General features: G+C 50.8%; 1 protein-coding gene across 2 annotated transcripts; it reads left to right on the forward strand.

The window, feature by feature from the left end:
- Nucleotides 1–1,259: 1,259 nt before the first annotated feature.
- PLEKHB1 (pleckstrin homology domain containing B1) lies at nt 1,260–16,612 on the forward strand. Of its 2 annotated transcripts, none has more exons than XM_032166908.2 (7): nt 1,260–1,398; nt 2,677–2,752; nt 4,268–4,420; nt 5,511–5,613; nt 6,697–6,736; nt 14,559–14,658; nt 15,273–16,612. In XM_032166908.2, exons 2-7 carry the CDS (start codon nt 2,716–2,718, stop codon nt 15,407–15,409), a joined length of 570 nt encoding a protein of 189 aa, XP_032022799.1. In that variant the 5' UTR covers nt 1,260–1,398; nt 2,677–2,715; the 3' UTR covers nt 15,410–16,612. The 2 variants fall into 2 exon arrangements, with proteins under 2 accessions (XP_032022799.1, XP_058302482.1); XM_058446499.1 differs by lacking the exon at nt 1,260–1,398 and adding an exon at nt 1,725–1,747.
- The last annotated feature ends 6,878 nt before the right edge of the window (nt 16,613–23,490 follow it).

The following is a 23,490-nucleotide window of genomic DNA, read 5'->3' on the forward strand; positions in this document are numbered from 1 at the left end:
GAACCTCGGCGATGCTGAGCCAAGACCACTTCTGAATCAGGGATGACTTGTCCAGTGAACCTAGGGTCAGAGCCATCAGTTGAAAAGGCTGGGAAGAGCCTGGAGAAAGAGGGCGACCTTCCTTGGGATCTGTGCGCTCCCTCCTTGCCTCCCCCTCCAACCTCCCACTTGGTAGCACCTTCCTGATCCCCTTATCTCTAAGGCGCTCAGGGAAATGCCCCGCTGCGGGAGCCTTCCGGGAAATGCTGCCCTGGCCGCCCAGGAACCATGAGCCCTGCAGCCCCGGTAAGGAAGAGTTCTCTGGGACAGGAGGAAGGGCCGAGGGCAGGGTGGGCACCCTTGCCACATAGGGGACGGGACAGAAGTCTTTTAGGCCCTGACAGCCTCTGGTCTCTGAATGACATCCTGTGGCTGCTGGTAGGTGAGGGTTTGCGGGGCTGAGCTATCAAAGGAAATGATCACAGTCCGAGGTGATAGATACAGAAAGTATTCCTTCTCCAGGTGGGCCCCCTCCAATCCATTCTTTACTGTGCCCTAGAGGGGCCTTTCCGACCCCGTAATCACACACCTCACTCCTCATCTTGAAACTCCCACCCCCAGCTCCAGTCACTGCGTCATAACATCCAAGCTCTCCGCCTGTCGTGCAAGGCCTCTGTGGTATTTCTTTGCAAACCCTGCAGCTCTATCGCCTGCCACTCCCCATGCCCTCCCCACCCCTGCGCTTTATGTTCTAGACACACGAAAATGCTGGGCACTCTTCAACATCCTGACAGTATTCATAGGGGACCTTTCAGGTTGCCCTAGGAAACTGCCCCTCATCCTCCAAGGCCCGTTTCAGCCTCCTCTGGGAAGCCTTTCTGAACCCCTTGGGAAAAGTCAGGCTCATCTTTTCCATTGTTAAATCACACCCTGTGCTCCACTTGTGTGTTTCCATGTAATCTCCCTCACTAGACTGGAAGCTGGGAATGGAAAGGGGAAGCATCAAAAAAACCCTGCAAAACTAGGAGCCTGGCTTCTCCTTGCAGCTTTACTTTTTCTTTTTTTCTAGGAACTGAGTTCACTGATTCTTAAGAAAAAGTATTTCATGATAAATGAGTGAACAAATGTCTTAATAGAAAAGTAAAATTGCAGGCGGGGCTGCTTCTGCCCAGCTCTAGAGGGGTAGACTACAAGTCCCAGCACGCCTCGGGTCAGCATCTCTTCACGTCACTCCCCCTCCCTGGGGTGGGCAGGTCCGGAGGGCGGGGCCCGGGGGCATCTGGGCTCTCAGGCGCTGCCGGAGGAGAGAAATGCCCCAGGCTTTCCCGGGCACACAAAGCGCAGGCGCAGCGGGTTGGGTGGCAGCAGCATCGAGTAGCGGCCGCTTTGGCAGCAACATCGGCAACAGGTGTAGACAAGGTGGGTGCATCAAGGGGAGGGGCTGGAAAAGGAGTCTGCACCTGGCCTTCTTGTTTGATCTGTGTCAAGACCGTGGAGAGGGGAGGGAGCGGCAAGAGGAACAGACAAGCCTGGGCCTTCCAGCCCAGGTGTGCCAGCCCTTGTTACGCAGCAACAGGTGTGAGCAGGTGGGGGAGGGGCGGAGGCACCCGCTGGTAAGTGAGTCGCTCTCAGGAACAGAGGGCACCTACCTGGATTCCAGCGCAAGCTACATCACATACATGGATGAGTCATTTGCCGACCCTCAGTTTGTCCATCTGTAAAACAGGAGTAAAGATTCCCTTCCTAACAGGGTTAGAGTGGGGACAAGGTGAGGGAGTAGTATGTGTGGTGACGTCCAAACTCAGCTGTACATTGGAATCATCTGAGGATCTTTGAAGAGTACCAGGGCTTGCCTCCTGCCCTCGGACATTCTGATTTAATTGTTATGGAGTGTGGCCTGGTATCGGAAGTTCTCAAAGCTCCTGCTGACATAACGGTTTGAAGCCAGGATTGTTGGGTGTGAGTCTGGGTTCCACTGCTTACTAATCAAGTGGCCCCGTGCAACTGACTGGACCTTTCCGGCCCCCGTTTCCCCATCTCTGAAATAGGAATAATAAGGACTGCAGGGTGGCTTAAATGAGATAATGGATGAAAGCACTGAGAGGGGGTACCCGGACAGAGTGCTCGGTCCATCACAGCTGCTGTTGAACTGCTCTGTTAAGCACTTTGTAAACAGCTCTAGTGGGGTCCAAATGGGAGGGAGCCTTTCCCTCATCCATTGCCGTGATTCTAATATTCTGCACTTCCACATTACAGAATCCCAAGGTTTCTAATACTTTTAAGAGTCTCATGCTCCACCGACTGAGCTAGCCAGGCATATTCTAATATTTCAAGAGCTCCTCCCTCCAGCCTCTGCCTGCCTCGCAGGCACACTTCTACAGATCTAGAAACTGAGACCAGGACAGAGGGCCAGGGAGGAGGGATGTGGCCAAAGTTACGAAGCTGAGGCTGGAATCCAGGCTCCTGGTCCCCACCCCCACCCCACACCAACGGCTGCCCTGCTGACCCCACAGTGACAGTGCTCCCATTCTCTTCCTGAGCAGAGAATGGGGAGGAGGCCGAGGCCGCCTGGCCCTTGTTTGTTTACTAACCCTCCCTCAAACGTTTCCTGGGTGGCTCCCCGGGGACGGCAGGGCTGGGGGCTTCTCTCCAGGGAGCTGCTGCTGAGGCCTGTGTCTCCCGTGGCTCCTCTGACAGGTCCCGCCTGACTCAGCCCTGGAAAGTCCTTTTGAAGAAATGGCCCTGGTGAGGGGCGGCTGGCTATGGAGACAGAGTGAGTGATCCTGGGCCCCTGGTCCTGAGGCAGGGTGAGGGAAGTGGCTTACTGGGCTTGCCATGGGGAACCCTTTTCCCAAGAAGCCAGGACCTTTTCATCCTTCCCTTGTTTGTCCACGCTCTTCCCTCTGCCTGGAGGTCCTTGCCATTCCTGACTACATGGTTTAAACTTCTATTTGTTCATCACGACCCATCTCAGATGGGCCCCTCTCTGAGGAGCCTTCTCTGGCTTTTCCTCTGGCCCCCACCCCTGCCCCTGCAATAGCGTCAAGCTGGATTAGAGGCTCCCTCCTTGGTTTTCACGGCGCCTTACAGTGATCTCCTTAGAACAGAACTGTCCATCTGTGGGTCTCCCTACTCCCTGACCCCAGACTGGCCCCAGTCTTCGAGATCCTCAAGGACAGGGGCTGGGTTTGACCCTCTGTGTATCCACAGTCCCCTAACCCCAGTGGGGCTGGGTTTGACCTTCTGTGTGTCCACAGTCCCCCAACCCCAGGCTGGACACAGAACGAGGCACAGAACAAAGTGAAAAATGTCTTTGTGCTTTGGAATCCACAAAGCCCTAAGAAGCTCTCTTATGTCTTTGCCCTTTCCTGTTAAGATTTCCAGTTGCAAAATGTCAGAAGCTCAGTCTCGGGCTTCTAGACCCACCTCTGACCAGAGTCATGACCTGAGCAAGAACTATCCTGGGGACCCCTGGGACAAGCAGCCCCATGCCCCATACCCCTGTCCATTCTTAGTTCATTTAGTTCAGCAAACACTGAGCCAGGTCTCCCTGGGTGCCAGGACCTGTGTGGGGAGCCACAGCCCCCAGAGTGGTACAGGAGGCAGATGCTACACAAATAACCATCACACAAGTCAGAGACGAGAGATAAGAGGCCGGGCACAGTGGCTCATGCCTGTAATCCTAACACTTTGGGAGGGTGAGTTGGGAGGATCGCTTGAGCCCAGGAGTTTGATACCAGCCTAGACAATATGGTGAGACCCACTGTCTCCGAGAATACCTACCTGGCTAATTAAAAATTAGCCAGGTGCAGTGGTGCGTGCCTGATGTTCCAGCTATTTGGGAGGCTGAGATGGGAGGATCACTTGAGCCCAGGAGGTTGAAGCTGCAGTGAGCCATGCCTGTGCCCCTGCACTCCAGCCTGAGTGACAGAGCAAGACCCTGTCTCAAAAGAGAGAGAGAGAAGATGGAGGCTCAAGGTAGGGAGAAGTCTTTGCCCTTGAAGAGACCTGAGGCTTGGCCTTAGAAGCTTCCAAGTAATGGGCCCAGTCACTCATTTCCCTGTTCAGCACGTGTATCGAGCTTCTGCTATGCATCAGACCCAATGGGAGGCAGGAGGTGACCAAGACAGAAAGAGGTCTTGCCCTCATTTCAGGGGGTAGATAGATAAGAAAAAGGTGGTTGTAACACTAGGGACTGAGGCTGAGGGGACTTGGGAGTCTGTCTGGGGCTTCTATTCCCAGCAGCCTCTGGGATCAGCCTGCCTAGTGCATCTGGAATATCGTACAGGCTCCATACTCCGCCGCTGGAAGCGGAACTGGTTTGCCCTGTGGCTGGACGGGACCCTGGGATACTACCGTGATGAGACAGCGCAGGACGAGGAGGACCGTGTGCTCATCCACTTCAATGTCCGTGACATAAAGATCGGCCAAGAGTGCCATGGTGAGCAGAACCCTCTTCCTCTGTGGCACCATGACTGTGGGCAGAGCCTCCCACTGTCTCTGAGAACACTTGCCGTTGGAAGTCTCTTTGCAGCTTTCAGACGCATTTCACAGACATTGCTTCTGAGCCTCTGTCAACTCCAATTCAGTTTGGTGTGAGTTAAGAAATAGGTCCTTGGCTGTGTATGGTGGCGCATGCCTGTAATTTCAGCACTTTGGGTGGCTGAAGCGGGAGGATCACTTGAGGTCAGGAGTTCTAGATCAGCCCGGGCGACATAGCGAGACCCTGTTTCTAAAAAAAAAAAATAAATTGGTGAGATGCGGTCGCTTATGGCTAGTGGGGAGGCCGAGGCAGGAGAATTGCTTGAGCCCAGGAATTCAAGGCTGCAGTAAGCTATGATCCCAGTACTTTGAGAGGCCGAGGCATGTAGATTACTTGAGTCTAGAGTTCAAGACCAGCCTGGGCAACATGGCAAAACCCTGTCTCTAGCAAAACAAAAACAAACAAAAATTAGCCGGGTGTGATAGTGTGTGCCTGTAGTCCCAGCTACTTAAGAGGCTCAGGTGGGAGGATTGCTTGAGCCTGGGAGGCAGAGGTTGCAGTGAGTGTTCATGGCACTGCACTACAGCCTGGGGGACAGAGCTAGACCCTGTCTCAAAAAAAAAAAAAAAAAAAGAAAAAGAAATCAGTCCTTTAGTGCCTTTCTCCTCTGTGCTGTCTCAGAGGTGAGCCAGGCACAGTTCCTGCCCTCCAGGTGCTCGGTACTGGATGAAGATGAAATGAAATTAGGAGGCCCAGAGAAGCGAAGTGGCCCAGAGTCACAGCAAATCTCCACATTCCTCCACCAAGGCCCAGGCCACAGTTCTAACAGGGTAACTGGGAGGTGTGCTGAGGGAAGCCTCAGCATGGAAAGGATGGAAAGGTTGGAAGCGTAGAGTAGAATCCCTCAGAGAGTATATGGGATCAGAGAAGGTTGGCAGTGGCCAGTAAACAGAGCCCAAAGAAGTCAATTCCTATTCCTGTTCCTCGTTTACTGGGGGGACCTGGGGCTTGTGCCTGTGGAAACCCATATATGTGTGTCTGCTTCCAGATGTGCAGCCCCCAGAGGGCCGGAGCCGAGATGGCCTGCTGACTGTGAATCTACGGGAAGGCGGCCGCCTACACCTCTGTGCGGAGACCAGGGATGATGCCCTGTGAGTCACTCCCAGGAGAGGATGGGTGGAATCTCAGGGAAAGTTAGCATGTGCCCCCTTCTCATTGGGCCTTCTGGTTCTCTGACCATAGGAAGAGGGCACTAAGGCTAGTCAGCAAGGGTGTCTCATTGGAGGTGGGTGGAGTGGATTTGAAGGGCTCATGGTGACTGGCATGGCACACAGTGAACTCCTCATGTGGTCTACGATGAACTCAGGATTGCCGAGGGGGAGGTGTGCACACCTGCCTCAGGTATCTGGTTCCTGGTCTTTAGCAGCCTCTGAGGTGAGCCCTCACCTGAGGGTGATGCAAAGCAGCAGAGCAGCCTAGTGGCACCCTTGCTCCCTTCTTAGAAGATGCCCTGGTGGGGGACTCTGATCTGAGGGGTAGCCCTGGACCTGCCTACAAAGGCAGTCAGCTGCGTCCCAGGCAGGGGCACCCCAATGTCAGATGCATATCCACGCGGCCAGCCTGGGTGTGTCCTTCTCAGGCACCATCTGCTCGCTCACATTCCGTCCCTTCCTACCCTCTGGCTGAGGGGTGCATGGCCTTTGCGCTGGAGGAGAGTGAAAGAGATGGGTGTGTGGGAGTGGGGGAAGCTGAGCTCCAGGCAGACAGCACAGAGCCGCCTTGTCCAACCCAGCCAGGTGCCATGGCAACCAACAAAGGCCCCATTGTCCTGTGTCTGCTGGGCCTTCCTGAGGCTCTGGGGTCAGAGCTTTGGGGAACTGTTTTGTTTGTAGATTTGGGATGTGGAGGGGGGCTGCGGCTAGAGCACCCACCCAAGAGTGTCAGAATCTGACATCCCTGAGAGACCACCCAAGCCCAACCATCCACTGTATAGATGAGGAAACTGGAACTTCTAGAGGGGACGAGAAGAATGAATCAGCCTAACTTAGTGCTCCATCCATGTGACTGGGACAGGGGAGGGGTCACTTTTGTCTTCCTGAGGGAGACAAGAGATCTGTCCTTTCATGAGAGACTTGGGCTTGAGGCTGGGTTGGAGAGGAAAGTCTAAAATGTGAGGGCCCAATTCACCTACCCCCAAACTCCCTCCTCATGGTCCGGTGGGATTTGCTTTGCAGAGCATGGAAGACAGCGCTGCTGGAGGCGAACTCCACCCCGGTGAGTCCCCCGTTCTCTCCCCCTCTCCCTACCACCTCCATGTGCCATGGAATCATGAGTGACTCAGACTCGGTCTCCACCTGCCAGAAGTTCTCAGTCTTATGTGGATAGGTTTGTGCAAACTCTGATGTCTGAGTCCCAAGTGGGAAAGGATAAGGGAGAGCCAACTGGTGCTCAGAGGAGAGAGAGAAGTCTCCACGGAGATTTGCTGGAGGGAGTGGCACATGAGCTGGAGAAAAGGAACTGTCTTTTATCGAGCAACTATTTATGTGCCAGGTGTGGTGCAGGTATCATTCCAGCTGCTCCTCACAACAGTCCTGTGAAGTTGGGGTTATTGTTCTCTGTGCAGATGATAAGACTGAAACTCATTCATCCACACAACAAATATTTACTGAGCTGCTAGTATGGGCCAGGTGCTGTGCCAAGTGCCAGGGATCAGAGGTGAATCAAGGAGATATGGGCTCTGTCCGCCTGGACTCAGCCTAGTGAGAAGGCAGACATGGAACAACTAATTAATTATTCCATTTCAATAGTAATAACGGCTCTGACAGAGATTTGCAGTGTCTGGCCCTTTCATCCAGGTGGTAGTTCAGGCAAGGCTTAAACCGAGAACTGAAGGATAAATAGAAATTGACTGGGTGAAACGTGTGGGGATGGGGTAAAGGGAACGGCATTCCAGGCAGAGGGATCAGCATGTGCAAAGGCTCTGAGAGAGGTTAAGACATTGACAAGTTGAGGAACAGAAAGACAGCTGGGGTGGCTGGTGCTTAGGGAGTGAGTGGGTAAGGAAGGAAGGAGGGTTGGCACGACCAGGCCTTGTGGGCTGTATGAAGGATGTTGGTTTCTGCTAAGAGCACCAGGGAGCCATGACAAGTTTTTGAACAGGGGGATGGCATGATCAGATCAGGTTCAATTTATATTTTTAAAAAGATAATTGTTGTAACGTTGGGGCATGTAAAAAAAAAAAAAGGGTAGTCTGTCAGTTTATGAAATTTTGTTACAGAAAAAAGGAAAAAAAAAGATAGTCTGGCTGGTAGGTAGGGAATGGATTGTAGAGGGTAACTGCAGACACCCAGAGGCCACTTAGGAGGCTGAGACAGTGTCCGGGCAACAGACCGGAGATCTGGACTAAGGCCTTGCTGGCCAAGACAGGCTGATGAGTACAGGACATATTTAGGAGATGGAGTCAACAGAGCAGGCTGATGAGTACAGGACATATTTAGGAGATGGAGTCAACAGAGCTTGTGACTGATGGAAGTGGCGGTTTGAAGAGCTGCCCAAAGCCCAGCTTGGCCTTCACTCCCATCTGCCTGACCCCAGAATCTGTGCTTGCTCTTTCTCTGTGTGGCACAATGGAGCCCCCTCTCACCTATAGAGAAAGTCCATTGGGAAGTAGCAGGGGAGACCTGGATGCATTTAGAAACCTCCTCAGGCATCCACGTGCTGAGCGCCAGGCATCATGCTAAGCCCCTGGCATCAGTGACGTCATTTCATCTTCCAACAACCCTGACAGGGCAGCTGGGTGAGGGTTGGTATTATTAGTCCCATTTTACAGATAAGGAAGCCGAGGTTCAGAGAGGGGAGTTGACTTTTCCAAAGCTTATACTCTTAAGTCAGTGGAAAAGCCTATCATGGAACCTAGGTCAGTGAGATTTTGAGAGGAGGGCATTATCTGCAGAAGTAACTGGATGAGCAGAGACAGAGAAGTGATGTGTGCATGTGTGTGTGTGCACAAGTGCGTGTGCACATACGCATGCGTCTAAGGGCCCAGAGTCTGCCTGGCTGGAGAGCAATTCATGAGATGAATGAAACAGGAGAGATGACCTCTGAGGTCATTGGGGCCAGCTCATGATGGGCCTCAAAGTCCAGTTGGAAGAAATGGACTTTCCCTGAGGCCTGTAGGGAGCAATAAAGGGCATTCAGCAGGGAGGGCTGTGGTCAGATTTTGGGGGGCAGACTCAGGTTTCCAAGTGGTGGCTGAATTGGAGAAAGCTGGGAGTAAGGAGGCTGCAGCAGTAGTCTACAGGGTGGAGGGACCCAGGTCAGGCTACCCTGGCTCTGAGCTCCAAAGCCTCTTTAGGTGGGGCGAGTCAGTTCCACCAAAGAGAGGCTGAGGGAAGGAGGCAAGAGCGACTGTCTGCACTCTGTGACTCTATGAAGCGGCCTCGTCCTTCTCTGCCTGTCCATCTCCTGTGGCTCTGCTGACCCTTCTCTCTGCCCCGGCCTCTATTCTACCTCCCACTACTCCACATATACACGTCCCTCTGGGCCCGGGGTTTACTAGAGTCGGGGTGTGTTTGTGCCTGTGTCTGCCTGTCTCTGTGTGTTCACCTCTGTGTTTATGGGCTTCTCTCTGTAGCCTGTGTGAGAGTGACCTGCCCTTTGTTCTCCGACATGCTGGAGTTCATACCTCACTCCAGGTGGAGGCTCCAGGAGCCCCTAACACCAGCTTTACTGGGAACACAGGGCCTGGGAGCACAGCTAGGGACGAGGCTGGGGTGAAGTGGACCAGGTGGGCTAGAGGACAGATGGCAGTCGCCGTGTCCTCCCTGGAGACTGGGAGTCCCAGCAGGATGAAATAGGGAGGGTAGGCTAATTCTGGAAAGAGACTACTTGTCCTTCTTTTCTGCATAACTTTGGCAGTCATCAGCCTTCTCTGAGTCTCCCCGGTTACCATGAGCTGAGGAGAAAGAGGATGCTCCCTGCCACAGCCCAGCTGGCGGAGGGCTCTGGTAGGGTCTGGAAAGAGCTCTGAGTCTCTTTAGGTATAGAGGGCCTCTGACACCCCCTCCCTCCCTCCCCCTTCTTGGGTTTCTGTGGCTTGAGCAGGCCCCAGCTGGAGCCACCGTTCCTCCCAGGAGCCGCCGGGTTTGCTCCAAGGTCAGGTGTGTGACCCGCTCGTGGAGCCCCTGTAAGGTTGAGAGGCGGATCTGGGTAAGTGCTGGCTCGGCCCTCCCTGCCTCCATACTGGCCACCAGGATGAGCCTCCAAAACCAGGCCCAGTCCATCCCTTCCCTGTGACAAACATTCTATGGCTCCCTATCACCCACAGGACACAAACCAACTGCTCTGCTGTACCGTCTGTCCCCAGCCACACCAGGCCTTTTCCCTCTGCCAGCCTTCGCACATGCTATTCCCTCTACTGACAAGACCTCAGTTTCCTCATTCACCCGACAAACTGACGCTCATCCTGTAAAGCCCACCTCAAAGGCTGCCTGCTACCTACTCAGTGGGGACTTCCTAGACCACTAGCCATCGTCATTCCCTCCCTCAGCCTAGCGGCACTAAGGCTTAGTGCTTTCTTCATTCTGCCTGGTTTCAGAGCTGGTTTATTCCTGTCTGTGTAGTCTTCCGTGAGGCCTAGAACTTCCTCCAAGGCAAGAACCAGGCCTGATTGCGCTGCCTCTATGGAGCTTGGCACAAGGCTAGGTAAATGGCACATGCTCAATTAGTGCTCAATGATGGGGAGTCTATGCTGACCCTTCTTACACAGTGGGGCTCAGGGAATGTTCACTGAGTGAGCAAAGGAAGGAAGGAAGGAGTGAAAAACTTCTTTTATAGCAATACTACTACATAGACTAATTTAGTCTAGGTCTGTCTCCCCTCACCCTGAATGTTTCTTGAAGGCAGGATCTGGCCTGAATCTTTTCTCTGTCCCCAGTGCTCAGCACAGGGCCTGGCATGGGGTGGGTGGCAGGAGGGGGCTTGAGTGAGAGTACCTGTGATCTTATAGTCAACTCTGAGCTCGTCTTACACAGTGGTGCTCAGTGTGGCTATGTATCAGGATTGCTTAGGAACTTACAAGCACTGATAACAAGTATTCATGTTCTACCTCTGGATGTTTTAATCTGGCATGGGGCCTAGGCCTAGGAAACCTGTAGTTTAAACCTGTCTCCTGGCCAGGCCTGGTGGCTGACACCTATAATCCCAGAACTTTGGGAGGCTGAGGCGGGCGGATTGCAAGTTCAGGAGTTTGAGACCAGCCTAGCCAACATGGTGAAACCCCATCTCTACTAAAAGTACAAAAATTAGCAAGACATGGTGGGCACCTGTAATCCCAGATACTCAGGAGGCTGAGGCAGGAGAATAGCTTGAACTCAGGAGGTAGAGGTGGTTGCAGTGAACCAAGATCACCCCACTGCATTCCAGCCTGGGCAACAGAGCAAGACTCCATCTCAAAAAAAAAAAAAAAAAATTGTCTCCTGATGACTCTGATGTGCAGAATCACTAAGCCTAGAAGTGCTTGGGCCATCAAGTTGTATAGATGTGGCACTGTTAGATCCTCAGTGGCTTCTAGACGTTACCTAACTTGATCAGGGTCACTCAACTCATCAATGGCAGGTCTGGGACTCCCAGCCCACCCTTCTGAGGTATTTTCCATGCCCAAACTAGGACACAAGTTTGTTTAAAGTGGGGATGTCAAAAACTAGGATTTAACAGACTGTAAACCTAATAACACAACAGCTCAGCTAAGGGGAGTCATTTGCATGTGACCTCCTGATTGGTCAACACTGGTTGTACCCACAAAGTAGCTGGGCCTCTGGAGAGGGAGAGGCAGGTTCAAACCCTCAGGTTCTGCCCATAGGTCTCTGGGCTGTCCCTACTTGTTGCCAGGTGACTTATAGGAGTTTACTTTTGGGCCTCCCAGATGTGGAGAGTAAAAACAGGTGCCCTAGAGGGACATGGAGTGCTCCACCTTCTCCAGGGCCTCCCAAGGCCACTGGCTCACTGTATAGCAGCAGGGCAAGGTGGAGGCTCTGGACCTCAACTTCCCCACCAATAAAATTGGACCTGAGAGCTTAGATCCCTCCAACCCCTTTTGGGCCCGGAGCCCAGATCCTGGCACTGCCTACCAGAAATCCCTATTGGACCACTGATGGGGAGGGAGCACCATAGAGTTCACTGACCTACAACATTGCTTGTCTGAGCCTCTTGCATTGTCTTGGGACTATGTGTTTTCCCTGACTTGAAACTGAACTCAGAGTTGGGCAACCTTAGTTCCAGTCTATTTGATTCACTGGAATGAATTCAATAAACATTTATTGGGTACCTACCATGTTCCAGTCAGATCTGATTAGACCCAGTCTCTGCCCTCACAGGCTTCTCCAAGTCTGATGGGAGAGACACAGGGACACAACGTGAAGACAGCATGATCGGTGCTGTGATGCAGGGACATCCAAGGGCTGTGAGTGTCCAGATGGGACCCCAACAGAACCTGAGGTTCAGGGAGAGTGATGCTTGAGTTGAATCTGAAAGACAGGTTGAATGAGGTGAGAAGCGCATCCCTAGCAAAGGAAAATGGCATGGAGACTTGAAATCACAAGGTGTGCTTGGCGACCTTCCCCTTACCACCAAACTTCTTGAAAAAGATGTCATGACATGGGGATTGCATCCTTCACCTCTCAGCCTTTCTTCAACCCTCCATAGCTTGGCTTTTCCTGTTCAGCAACTCCTCTGAAAAGTTTTTTCAAGGTCACTCACAACTTCCAAATTGCTAAAACCAGTGGCCTATTATCTTGGAATTGGCCAAAAGAATAGACAGAAGAACATATTTAGAAGATAAAATCACGAGACCTGGTGGCTGATGTGTGGAAAGCGGATGTGTGAAGACAAGGGCAACACCTGCTTTCTTTCCTTTCTTTCCTTCTTTCTTTCTTTCTTTCTTTTTCTCTCTCTCTTTCTTCCTTTCTCTTTGTTTTTTTTTTCTCCCTCTGTTGCCCAGGCTGGAGTGCAGTGGTGCAAACACTGCTCACTGCAGCCTCTATCTCCTGGGCTCAAGCGATCCTTCTGCCTCAGTTTCCCAAATAGCTGGGTCCACGGGCATGCATCACCACACTCAGCTAATTTTTTGTAGAGACAGGTTCTTGCCATGTTGCCCAGACTGGTCTTGAACTCCTGCATTCAAGCAATCCTCCTGCCTCAGCCTCCCAAAGTGCTGGGATTACAGGCATGAGCCGCTGTGCCTAGCCTTTCTTCATTTGAGTGCATGGTGATGGCATGTACTGAGAGAAGCATTTATGGGGCTGGGTATTTTGGGAGGCCAAGGCGGGCAGATCACCTGAGGTCAGGAGTTCAAGACCAGCCTGGCCAACATGGTGAAACCCTGTCTCTACTAAAAATACAAAAAAATTAGCCAGGCATCGTGGCAGGAACCTGTAATCTCAGTTACCTGGGAGGCTGAGGCAGGAGAATCGCTTGAACCCAGGAGGCGGAGGTTGCAGTGAGCTGATACCGTGCCATTGTACTCCAGCCTGGACAACAAGAATGAAACTCTGTCTCAAAAAAAAAAAAAAGATTTATTGGAAGAGCAACAGTTTTAGCAGATGGAGAAATGTTGCAATCATCTTGAGATGAGTAGAGTTTGAGACACCTGGACTTCTAAGGGGAGCTGGACTGTTCAGGTGTGAATCCCAGTTAGAGAGAGATACAAGGTGGAAGGGGACTAGGAGGAAAGATCCAGAAGAGAAGGGGATCCTGACCCCTCTCCAGGTCTGCACCCCCATGGGTAAAATTAGGGGTTTGGAGTTTCCATTTAATTCAGCACATAGTTCTTGGTTCCTGGTATGCACTTGGCCCTGCTGGTGACACAAACAAATCAGAGTCCTTGTCTGTAAGCAGCTCACATTTGGGCTGCAAGAAAGGCCAGGAGAAAGGATAGCAACAAGAGGCACAAGCAAGATCCACAGAATTCAGGGAAAAAAAAAAAAATCATTCTTCCTGAGACCAGGAGAGCTTCCTGGAGTCGAGTGGGTGACCGTTGAGCTAGGCTTTGAAGGGTTGGCAGAAATCTAATGGGAGAGAGGGGAGGGCAGGGGATGCATTCCAGAGAGAACACTGACCATTCTCTGAGCCTCAGTCCCCCACCCTACGGTCATGTGGAGCTAATACCTGCCTTAAGGATTAGAAGTGGTGTAACACACGTGATCACTTCCTTCAGGACCTGGTACATAGTAGGTGCTCAATAATCGTTACAGCCTAGTGCAGCCTAACAATTTTGGGTCAGTGATGGACAACATATACGATGGTGGTTCCATAAGATTATAATGGAGCTGAAAATTTCCTATCACATAGCGATGTTGTAGCCATGATAATGTCGTAGGGCAATGCATTATATTTTCTATGTTTATATATGATTAATTAGATAACAAATACTTACCATTGTGTTACAACTGCCTACAGTATTCAGGGCAGTAGCCTGCTGAACAGGTTTGTAGGCTGGGAGCAATAGGATATACCACATACTCTAGGTGTGTGCCATCTAGGTTTGTTTGTAAGTATACTCTATGACATTCACATAACTAAAATTGCCTAAGGATGCATTTCTCAGACTGTATCCCTGTTGTTTAAAAGATGCATAACTGTATTTTAGTTACTTCTCATCCCTATCCTTCCTTTCCCTTCCTTCCTCCCCAACCCCTGTTTATTTCCTGGGCCTGGGGCTTGGCCATGTTCCCCTCCTTGTGACTAGTAGAGCTGGGTCTTTCCAAGTGGCATCACTGTAGAGCTGCTAGCGAATATTAGACTATCTATGAGGAGAAGTTGGGAGCCATAGAGAATTTTTTGACCTAGGTGGGAGGCCAGAGTAGGAGAATGGGCGTCACTGGGAGCTGGATGTAGGGCGGAAGTTTTAGAGGACAAGGACCGTGGACCTTGTGGGGAGGGCAGGGCCTTTCTCCAAGAGCTTGCTAGTGGCTGGAGGCCCATTTCTAAACTTGGGGAGGCGGCTCCATGGATCCCAGAGAGGCCTGTGCTAGGCGTGGGGATAAGGGACCAAATCCGGGCCAGGGAGTTCCTGGGCACCTGACGTGGCTGGATTCCCCAGGTGCGTGTCTACAGCCCATACCAAGACTACTATGAGGTGGTGCCCCCCAATGCACACGAGGCCACGTATGTCCGCAGCTACTACGGACCGCCCTACGCAGGTAAGTCTCCAGCGTGCCCCGGGGCTTGCCTCGATCCAGCGCCGATTCAGCGCCAGGCCCAGCCCACGGTCCGTTAGTCCGGACCAGACTGCATCCTTTTAGTGTGCACGGATTTTCCCAGGCAGAACTCTCCGCAAGCCCCTCTCCATCCTGAGACTGGGAGAGCTCTGGGACCAGCGTTCGTCCCGAGCTGACCTCACCCTTCTAGGCTGGCTCCTCAGCCCTGCGGTTGGCAATACCCATTCCTGAGCCGGTAGCGGCCCCTGGTGGCTACTGCGGGAACGGCTGCCTCCTCCCCGCTCTGGGGCCTGGCGGTTGGGAACGCCCATCGTTAGGTGCCTCCTTGTTGTGCTTAGCGATCTCAGGGTTTCCTCGCTGCTCCGCCCTAGCCTGCCGTGGCGGACCTGTAGGTTCCGGGACATCCGTAGCCGATCCAAGGCCTGGGAGCCGTAGGGTGGAGCTCTTCCCGCGTCTAGATTTGTTCTTTGACTGGGGAGCAGGAGAGTGGGTTCGGCGCCTTACACTGGGTTGGGCTGGAGTGATGCAGGAAGGGTACGAAGATCACTCTACTCCCTCCTAAGTCGCTGATCCTCATGGGCTGTCTCCCTCTGCAGGCCCCGGCGTGACGCACGTGATAGTGCGGGAGGATCCCTGCTACAGTGCCGGCGCCCCTCTGGCCATGGGCATGCTTGCGGGAGCCGCCACTGGGGCGGCGCTCGGCTCGCTCATGTGGTCGCCCTGCTGGTTCTGAGCCCTGGGACTCGGAGCACTGACCCCTGCGCTTGGACTGCTAGACTCCTCTTCCTCCTGGACCCCATCCTCTACCATCCAAGCCCTGTCCCACTTTGGTCCTATCCTCTCCATTAGCTCCTTTCGGGTTTGGACCATTCCCCCCACTCCCTACCCTCACTCCCCACATGGGAAGAAGCTGTCATCCCAGATACAAATATCGCTTGAAGTCTTCACATCTACCGCCAGACACCCCCAAAATCTGTTATAGACATTTATGGATACGGTTCCTCTAAACACACCAGGGCACAGCAAATACTTCATTTGGCTTCGAGTTCCCCAGGCGCTGTAGACACGACATGAATCGGTCTCTCTGCTCTCTCCTCAGGGAGCTAGAGGCCTGGTGGGGAGAACAGGAGTAAACAAGGACTTGACAAAGCTGAAGAGTTATCAGTCCTTTGACAAGGACAGGTGGGGCAGAGAGCAAGACAGGTAGGCTGGAAGAACAGTTATTGGCAAGTGTGCAGAGCCGTGAATGTCATGGCATGTCCAAGAAATTAAATGGGAGTTCATTTGGGCTGGGGTGGAGGCCGGGATCAGACCGTGGTGGGCCTTCAGGCTAAGGAGCTTCCTAGGTGAAAGGGGAGATGTGAGCCTTCTCTGGAGGGAAGTTTCATGATTGCATCTATAATATATTGCCTGTTTTGTGAATACTGACACATGCCCATACCCAAAACATCCCTGAGTTAAGTCCCATCCTTCCCACAACCAGCTTCCTGGCTGGTACCCATGATAACAATTGAGCTGAACCTGGGGACCCCTGGTTGGGGAACAGGTGAGTTCTATTTGAGACTTCTAGCCCTAGAAAGCTGCCTCCGTCTGGAAATGCCTGTCATACCAGAAGCTCGGCCCTCTCTTTGTAGCTGTGACTGTCACCCTCTCAGGCTTTGTCTCATCCTTCATTCTGAATGAGATGGCAGTGTTCTCCTCTGGGGCCTGATCCACCTTTACACCAGCCCAGGAAGCCCCATCTGTGCCTGCCCTCAGGTGGTCCAGCAGTCTCCCCCTTTGGTCCCCTTCCAGTCTCTTCCCCCTTTCTATCCCAATCACCAATAGAAATGCTAACATCCCTGCCTGGTAGCCAGACTAGCCTACTAAGGCTCCCCTGTAAATGGGGGCTCCATTTGTTCTGCTGCAGAGACTAATAAAGATTTGGTTGGCTCTAGCAGTAACTGTGGCTTGCCTTGTTACCCCAGAAGGCCCTGTTTCCCTCTCCATGACCCAGCAGCTACTAGTAGTGCCTTCACTGGTCTAGTGAAAAGAGTGTGGATTCTGAGATCAGGTGGAACTGGTGACAGCATGTTAGCTGAGTCATTTGGGGCAAGTCACTTAACCTTTCTGGATTTTGTTTTCCCTCCACTTAAGGTAGCTGGTTGAAGTTGACCATTCCTGAGGGCTCAAGAGGAGGGACTGCCTTGGAGTGTCTGTTGTCTGAGCTGATGGATGATCCAAGCCAGGTCCTGCCTGCTTTCTGAGAATCCTGTTCATGTTGGGGTCTTTTCCAGTAGGTTCCCATCCTTCCAGAGTTGAATCAATGAATTGTTCTCATAGAAAACCAGGTAGCCAGGGAAGGAAACACCACCATCCTGCGTCAGGCCTCTTGGGGATGTCAGATAGAAACTCCCTGTTCAAACTGATTTAAGCCAAAGAGAAAAGGTTGAGCCACATAACGGAGAAGTCCAAGAGCTGTGTGATCCAGGGTCTCAAACAGTGTCACTTAGACTTTGCTTCATTTCCAGCTATACACCTGCAGGGCTGGCTCATTTGGAAGCTGCAGTGATGTTCAGAAGCTCCAAGCTAATGCCCTCCTGAGTTCAAGTCCAGCCAAGAGAATTTCTCTTCCTCTAACAGTATGACTGAAAGTCCTGGGCCTGGTGGACATCAGTCTAAATTGGGTCCTGTGGCCATCCCTGCATCAACCCCAGTGGTCTGGAAACGGATGGTCTAAAATAACAGGGCTTATAGCAGGGGTGGGATGGTGTCCCAGAGGAAATTCAGGGCACTGTTCCCAGAAGTAGGATGAATAGATGAAAGCTAGTTGGCAAAAATATCAGGTATCCACCTCAGCCACAGTTCCAGAGACACCAACTTAGAGGTGAGACATATATAAAAACAGCAATGATTGAATGAGGTTACAGTGGAACGTGGTGCAGTTGGAGCTCTGAAGAGGAGGCATGCAACTCTGCCAGGGGAACTAGGGAAAGCTTTGGGACGGGAAGTGGAAATTTAGTCTGAACCTTGAAAAATGAGTAGGAGTTTGCCAATCTGAAAAAGGTGGGAGAGCTTTCCACATAGAACAAGTGGAAGAAATGGTATGAGCAAAGGCGTTAGAGGCTTGAGAGCACCATGAAGTTCAGGAACCAGTCTCATGCTACAGCAGGTTGCATGGTGCGAGGTGGTGGATGAGGTCAAACTATAAGGAACCTCTTCGGCCAGGCTACTGAACACAGGGCATAGTCCTGTATGTGGCACCAGCTTAAGGACAAGCATGGATGCAAGAAGGAGCCTCTTGAGAAAACCAAGGTCTGTTAGCTTTCGTGCAGTCAGAGGTTACATACCGTGGGTGTCCTAAGGCCTGTACTGTGTTCAGGGGACCCAGCAGTGCATCAGACCCAGTCCATGCTTTGGAACCTCAGCCTTAATTTTTTCTTTTCTTTTGCTCCCCTCCCTTCCCCTCCCCACAGCCTTAATTTTTTCTGTTTTTGTCTTTCCTCCTCCTCTCCTCTCCCCTCCCTTCCCCTCCCCCTTCCCTTCCCTTCCTTCCTTTGCAGCAGTGAGAAGTGGGAATAGAGAACAGAGTTTGATCTGTAACTGACTATGAACAGTCAATTGAGATAACTCACTACCTTCAGCCCAGCCTCAGCCTTAATTTTCTCCCAGATGGACCCAGTTACCCTGTCAGTACTTTAGTGGCATCCCCATTACGCCATCTCATTAGAGGGTGTCCTGCATGCTCCTGCAGGGACATCTCTGAGTTTGGCTCTGGGAATGACCTTTCCTCTTACTCTCCGGCACAGTCTCAGGACTTTTAGAGATCAACATGTAGGAAGAGCCCAAGATATCTAGAGTCCTTTCCCAAGAATGTGGGTTAAACAAGGATCAGGGAGCTGGCTGGGCAGGGCATTTGAGATCAGAAAGAGCTGGGGACATTGCCATTCATTGCCCAAAGCTTCCCCTGCTTTATCTCATAGGTCTTTGCAACAACCCCATGGGCCTGGCGTTACTATTCTTATTTTACCTACAAAGAAACAGATGCAGAGAAGGAAAGTAGATTGTCCAAGTCATGCATGCTGTGTCAGAATCTGGATTCGAATGCAAGTCACTTGACCTTGTCTACCACACCACACTGCTTCTACACTATAAATCCTGTGTGGCTCATTACCTGGCAGGAAAATAATTCCCAGAGAGGAGGTCAACTGTATAACACAAACATCTCTTCTCTTTTCCTTTAGCAAATGCTTTCCTGAGAGGTTTTGTTGGCAGACAGGGCTGAGAGCTGGGTACTGGAAGATGAATGAGATTTGGGCCCTACATTCAAGGAGTTTGTGCATGTGCGTGTGTGTGTGTGTGTGTGTGTGTCTATCTGTCTATCCCAGACATGGGCACAGACTATGACAACATGGGCTGTGGGAACTGGTAGCCCTGAGGCTGTAGGGGCACAGAGAAAGCAGCCCTTAACCCAGTTATGGGTGGAAGTGTCTTAAGCTGGCTGTAAAGACAAATGCTCTTCCAACTATGGTCTTGTGGGAGTTGCTAACTTAGATGAAGAGGAAACAAGAACTAAAGCAGCACTCAGTGCCGAGAGTTCTCTGGGTGAGGCTGGATCTACAGTGTGATGGGTGGAAACGGGGGTCAGTGAGGTCAAACCGTCAGGGGCCTTGGATGCCAGGGAAGGAGCTTGAACTATATACTAACTCCCAGGCCATGGAATGCCTCCAAAAAATTCGAAGCAAAGGAAGGACATGGTTGAACCTGGAAGTTCGATCTCACACACACAAAGACAGACATTCATTCTCATAGACAACACAGTCTCAACCCAGACAAAATCATCTCTGCAAACTGTCTGAGCAGCCCAGGTACTGCCTGGCCGCTCATAGCCAGCTCACTGGGGGTGCTCAACTCCACATCCATTCCTGAGAGCACCTGCCTCCATCAGCCCCTACTAGAGGAGATTCTGTAGATAGCAAGGGTCTGTGGCACTCTGAGCATCCTGGCAGTGAGCACTTCTCCAAAATCAGGTATATGACTCAGTGTCAGAACTAGAGCCCCACATTCAGAATACCTGGCTGGATATGACCCTCGATGCCCTCTAAAATGGATTTGTCTCCCCTTTGCTCCACCTGAAGACCATTCTACTGCTTTCTGCCACCCATAAGGACTGGGAGTACTCTTACCCTTTCCCTTTCCTGCCCTTGTGGGATAGCTCAGTCTGTGAGACCTCCTTCCTCAGGAGTTGAGATCTGCCTCCTGAGAACTCCCAGGGTTGGGTCCCAGATTTACTTCTGACCTCAGATCACAGTGTTCCCCAACCTTAGAACTTCCCACAGAGGTTTGCAGACATCTTAAGTGGTCATCAGGATACTTCATTGTCAGAATCATGGTCCAATCAGTCTATCACCCTTAAACCTGAAGCACAGAACCTTGAGGTTGGACCCTTTCTAGGTTGGTCACGAGCCTTGGGGTGGAGAGAGGTAACAAGCTAAGGCCAGGATATGCTTAGGCAGGAACATGTGCTGAATATAGAAAGAGTTCCAACTGCAAAGCAGATGTCAGCCTCTGTCCTCTCAGATTGTCACCTTCTGGCTGGGCATGGTGGCTCATGTCTGTAATCCTGGCACTTTGGGAGGCTGAGGCAGGTGGATCACTTGAGGTCAGGAGTTCAAGACCAGCTTGGCCAACCTGGTGAAACCCTGTCTCTACTAAAAATACAAAAATTAGCTGGGTGTGGTGGCAGGCACCTGTAATCCCAGCTACTGAGGAGGCTGAGGCAGGACAATCACTTGGACTCAGGAGGTGGAGGTTGCAGTGAGCTGAGATGGCGCCACTGCACTCCAGCCTGGGCAACAGAGTGAGACTCCTCCTCAAAAAAAAAAAAAAAAAAAAAAAAAAAATCACCTTCTTCTAGTATATCAGGGCAGGAAGGAGGCCTTCTCCACTGGCCAGCTGCTCTCCCCGACACCTTAGTCTGTCTGGACCCACTGGTTACCATTTGAACATGTTAGCGAGATTCTCTCAAACGGATGCCTGTTCTCTTTACCTGGACACCAATTATGGGATCAATGTGGGGTGGTTTTCCTTTACTGCCCGAGTTTCATTCTCCATGTCATCACCAGCCCCAACAAAGCACGTGCATCAGACTTCATAGAAATGGTGGAGTAACAAAGGAAAAAGAAGGAAATGAAAAAATAAAACGAAATTACTCTTTATCCCCCCAGTAAGGGGACAGGTTTTTAGTTCACTTGCAGAAGTTCCTACTTCCTCACTTCAATCCCCTGTCCTCTGTTCTGGCTTTCTCCAAAAACCTCTCCACATTTGTGCTTTCCAGTCACCCCAATGAACAAAGCAATGAGTGCAAATAGATGTTCCTGATGCAGTTTGCTTCAAAATCTCTCCACTAGTAGGACTGCAACATGAATTTTTAATTCTTCCAGCTGTCCAGTAGACACTTTTTAAATTATTCACACACACATTAAGACAGACATTAATCCTCATAGACAAAACACTCTAATCTGGAGGTGGCCTATGGATGACATCTGGCCCACAAATTGTTTTGTCTGGTCAGCACATGGTTTTTAAAAAGTTTTGAATTAAAATGGGCAAAGATGAAAAAGACAGACGGCACTAAGTACTGATATGGAGTCTCATACACTGCTGGAATAACTGTAAAGTTAAACTGGTACAATTGCTTTGGAAACTGATTGGTAAGGCCAAGTATACGCATACATTATAACGAATCAATTCTACTCCTAGGGCGCACCCAACAGAAATGTGTACTTACCTTCACCAAAAAGTAGGTAGAAAAGTGTTTATAATAGCAATGGAAAAAACTAATTCTACAGGATAAATCTACTGGTAATATTCACAAAATGGAATAATAGTCAACAGAATTAACTATTCACAAGTACATGCAAAATTATGAATGTAATAAAAAATACACCAAAAAAGCAGAGAGGACAGGGAGTGGGGGTAGGACAATAGAATGATACTCTGGTAAATTTCCTTTCACAAAATACCTTATGTGAAGTAGTACAATATTAAGTATATGCTGATAAGTCAAAGATGCACATTGGAGTCCCTAGATCAACTGGAAGCCAGGTTTCTCAGTGACGAAGTAGAAATTTACAGATAAGCAAAGGGAGGAAGCTAGAATGATTCATGTGGTAATGGATTAGAGTTGGAGACATCAGTATGAACTCATGTCTAGCTTGATATAGAGACGGGATTATATACAGAAATATTTACAGATATGTGTATATACATGTCAGTACATACATATATTTCCTTCATCTGCCAGCTGAGAGAGCCTCAAAGAAATGAATACACCTAGGCTGGGCACAGTGGCTCACGCCTGTTATCCCAGCACTTTGGGAGGCCAGGTGGGTGGATAACCTGAGGTCAGGAGTTCAAGACCAGCCTGGCCAACATGGCGAAACCCCATCTCTACTAAAAATACAAAAATTAGCTGGGCATGGTGGCATGTGCCTGTAAATACCATCTACTGGGGAGGCTGAGGCAGGAGAATAATTTGAACCTAAGAGGCAGAGGTTGCAGTGAGCCGTGATCGTGCCACTGCACTCCAACCTGGTTGACAGAGCGAGACTCTGTCTCAAAAAAAAAAAAAAAAATAGCCAGGTGTGGTGGTGGCACGCACCTATAATCCTAGCTACTTGGGAGGCTGAGGCAGGAGAATCACTTGAACCTGGGAGGAAGGGGCTACAGTGAGCCGAGATCGCACCATTGCACTCCATCCTGGGCAACAGAATGAGATTGTGTGTCAAAAAAAAAAGAAAAGAAAGAAATGAACACACCTAGCCCCACATCTTTCGTGTTTGTTTTTTGAGACGGAATCTCGCTCTGTCGTCCAGGCTGGAGTGCAGTGGTGTGATACCAGCTCACTGCAACGTCCGCCTCCCAGGTTCAAGCAATTCTCCTGCCTCAGCCTCCTGAGTAGCTGGGACTACAGGCACACACCACCATGCCCAGCTAATTTTTGTATTTTTAGTAGCGACAGGGTTTCACCATGTTGGCCAGGATGGTCTTGATCCCTTGACCTCGTGTGAGCCACCATGCCTGGCCAGAAGGTCATCACTCTTAAGTTCAACCCTCCATAAAGCCCTAGGACATGAACACAATGCAGCCACGTTCTTTGCTAAGGTGTAACAAGGGTGATCTTCACTCCAGTTCCCAATAAATTCCTCATTTCCATTTGAGACCTCAGCAGCCTGGTCTTCACTGTCTATATTTCTATTAGCATTTTGGTCATAACCATTTAACCAGTCTCTAAGAAATTTCAAAATTTCCCTCGTCTTCCATCTTCTTGTGAGCCCTCCAAACTCTTTCCCAACCTCTGCCCATTACCCAGTTAAAAAGTCTCTTCCACATCTTCAGGTGCATTTATAGCAATGCCCCACTTTTCAGTACCAATTTTCTGTTAGTACATTTTGCATTGCTATGAAAGAATATCCAAGGTTGGGTAATTTATAAAGAAGAGGTTTAAGCTGGGCGTGGTAGCTCACGTCTGTAATCCCAGCACTTTGGGAGGCTGAGGCGGGCAGATCATTTGAGGTTAGGAGTTCGAGACCAGCCTGGCAAACATGGTGAAACGCTGTCTCTACTAAAAATACAAAAACTAGCTGGACGTGGTGGTGTGTGCCGGTAATCTCAGCGACTCAGGAGGCTGAGGCAGGAGAATCACTTGAACCTGGAAGGCAGAGGCTGCAGTGAGCCGAAATCACACCACTGCACCCTAGCCTGGATGACACGGCAAGACACCATCTCAAAAAAAAAAAGAAAGAAAGAAAAAAAGGCCAGGCACGGTGGCTC

The sequence above is a fragment of the Hylobates moloch genome, unplaced genomic scaffold (assembly GCF_009828535.3).
Source record: "Hylobates moloch isolate HMO894 unplaced genomic scaffold, HMol_V3 SCAFFOLD_11, whole genome shotgun sequence".
In the NCBI taxonomy this organism is placed as follows: Eukaryota; Metazoa; Chordata; class Mammalia; order Primates; family Hylobatidae; genus Hylobates; species Hylobates moloch.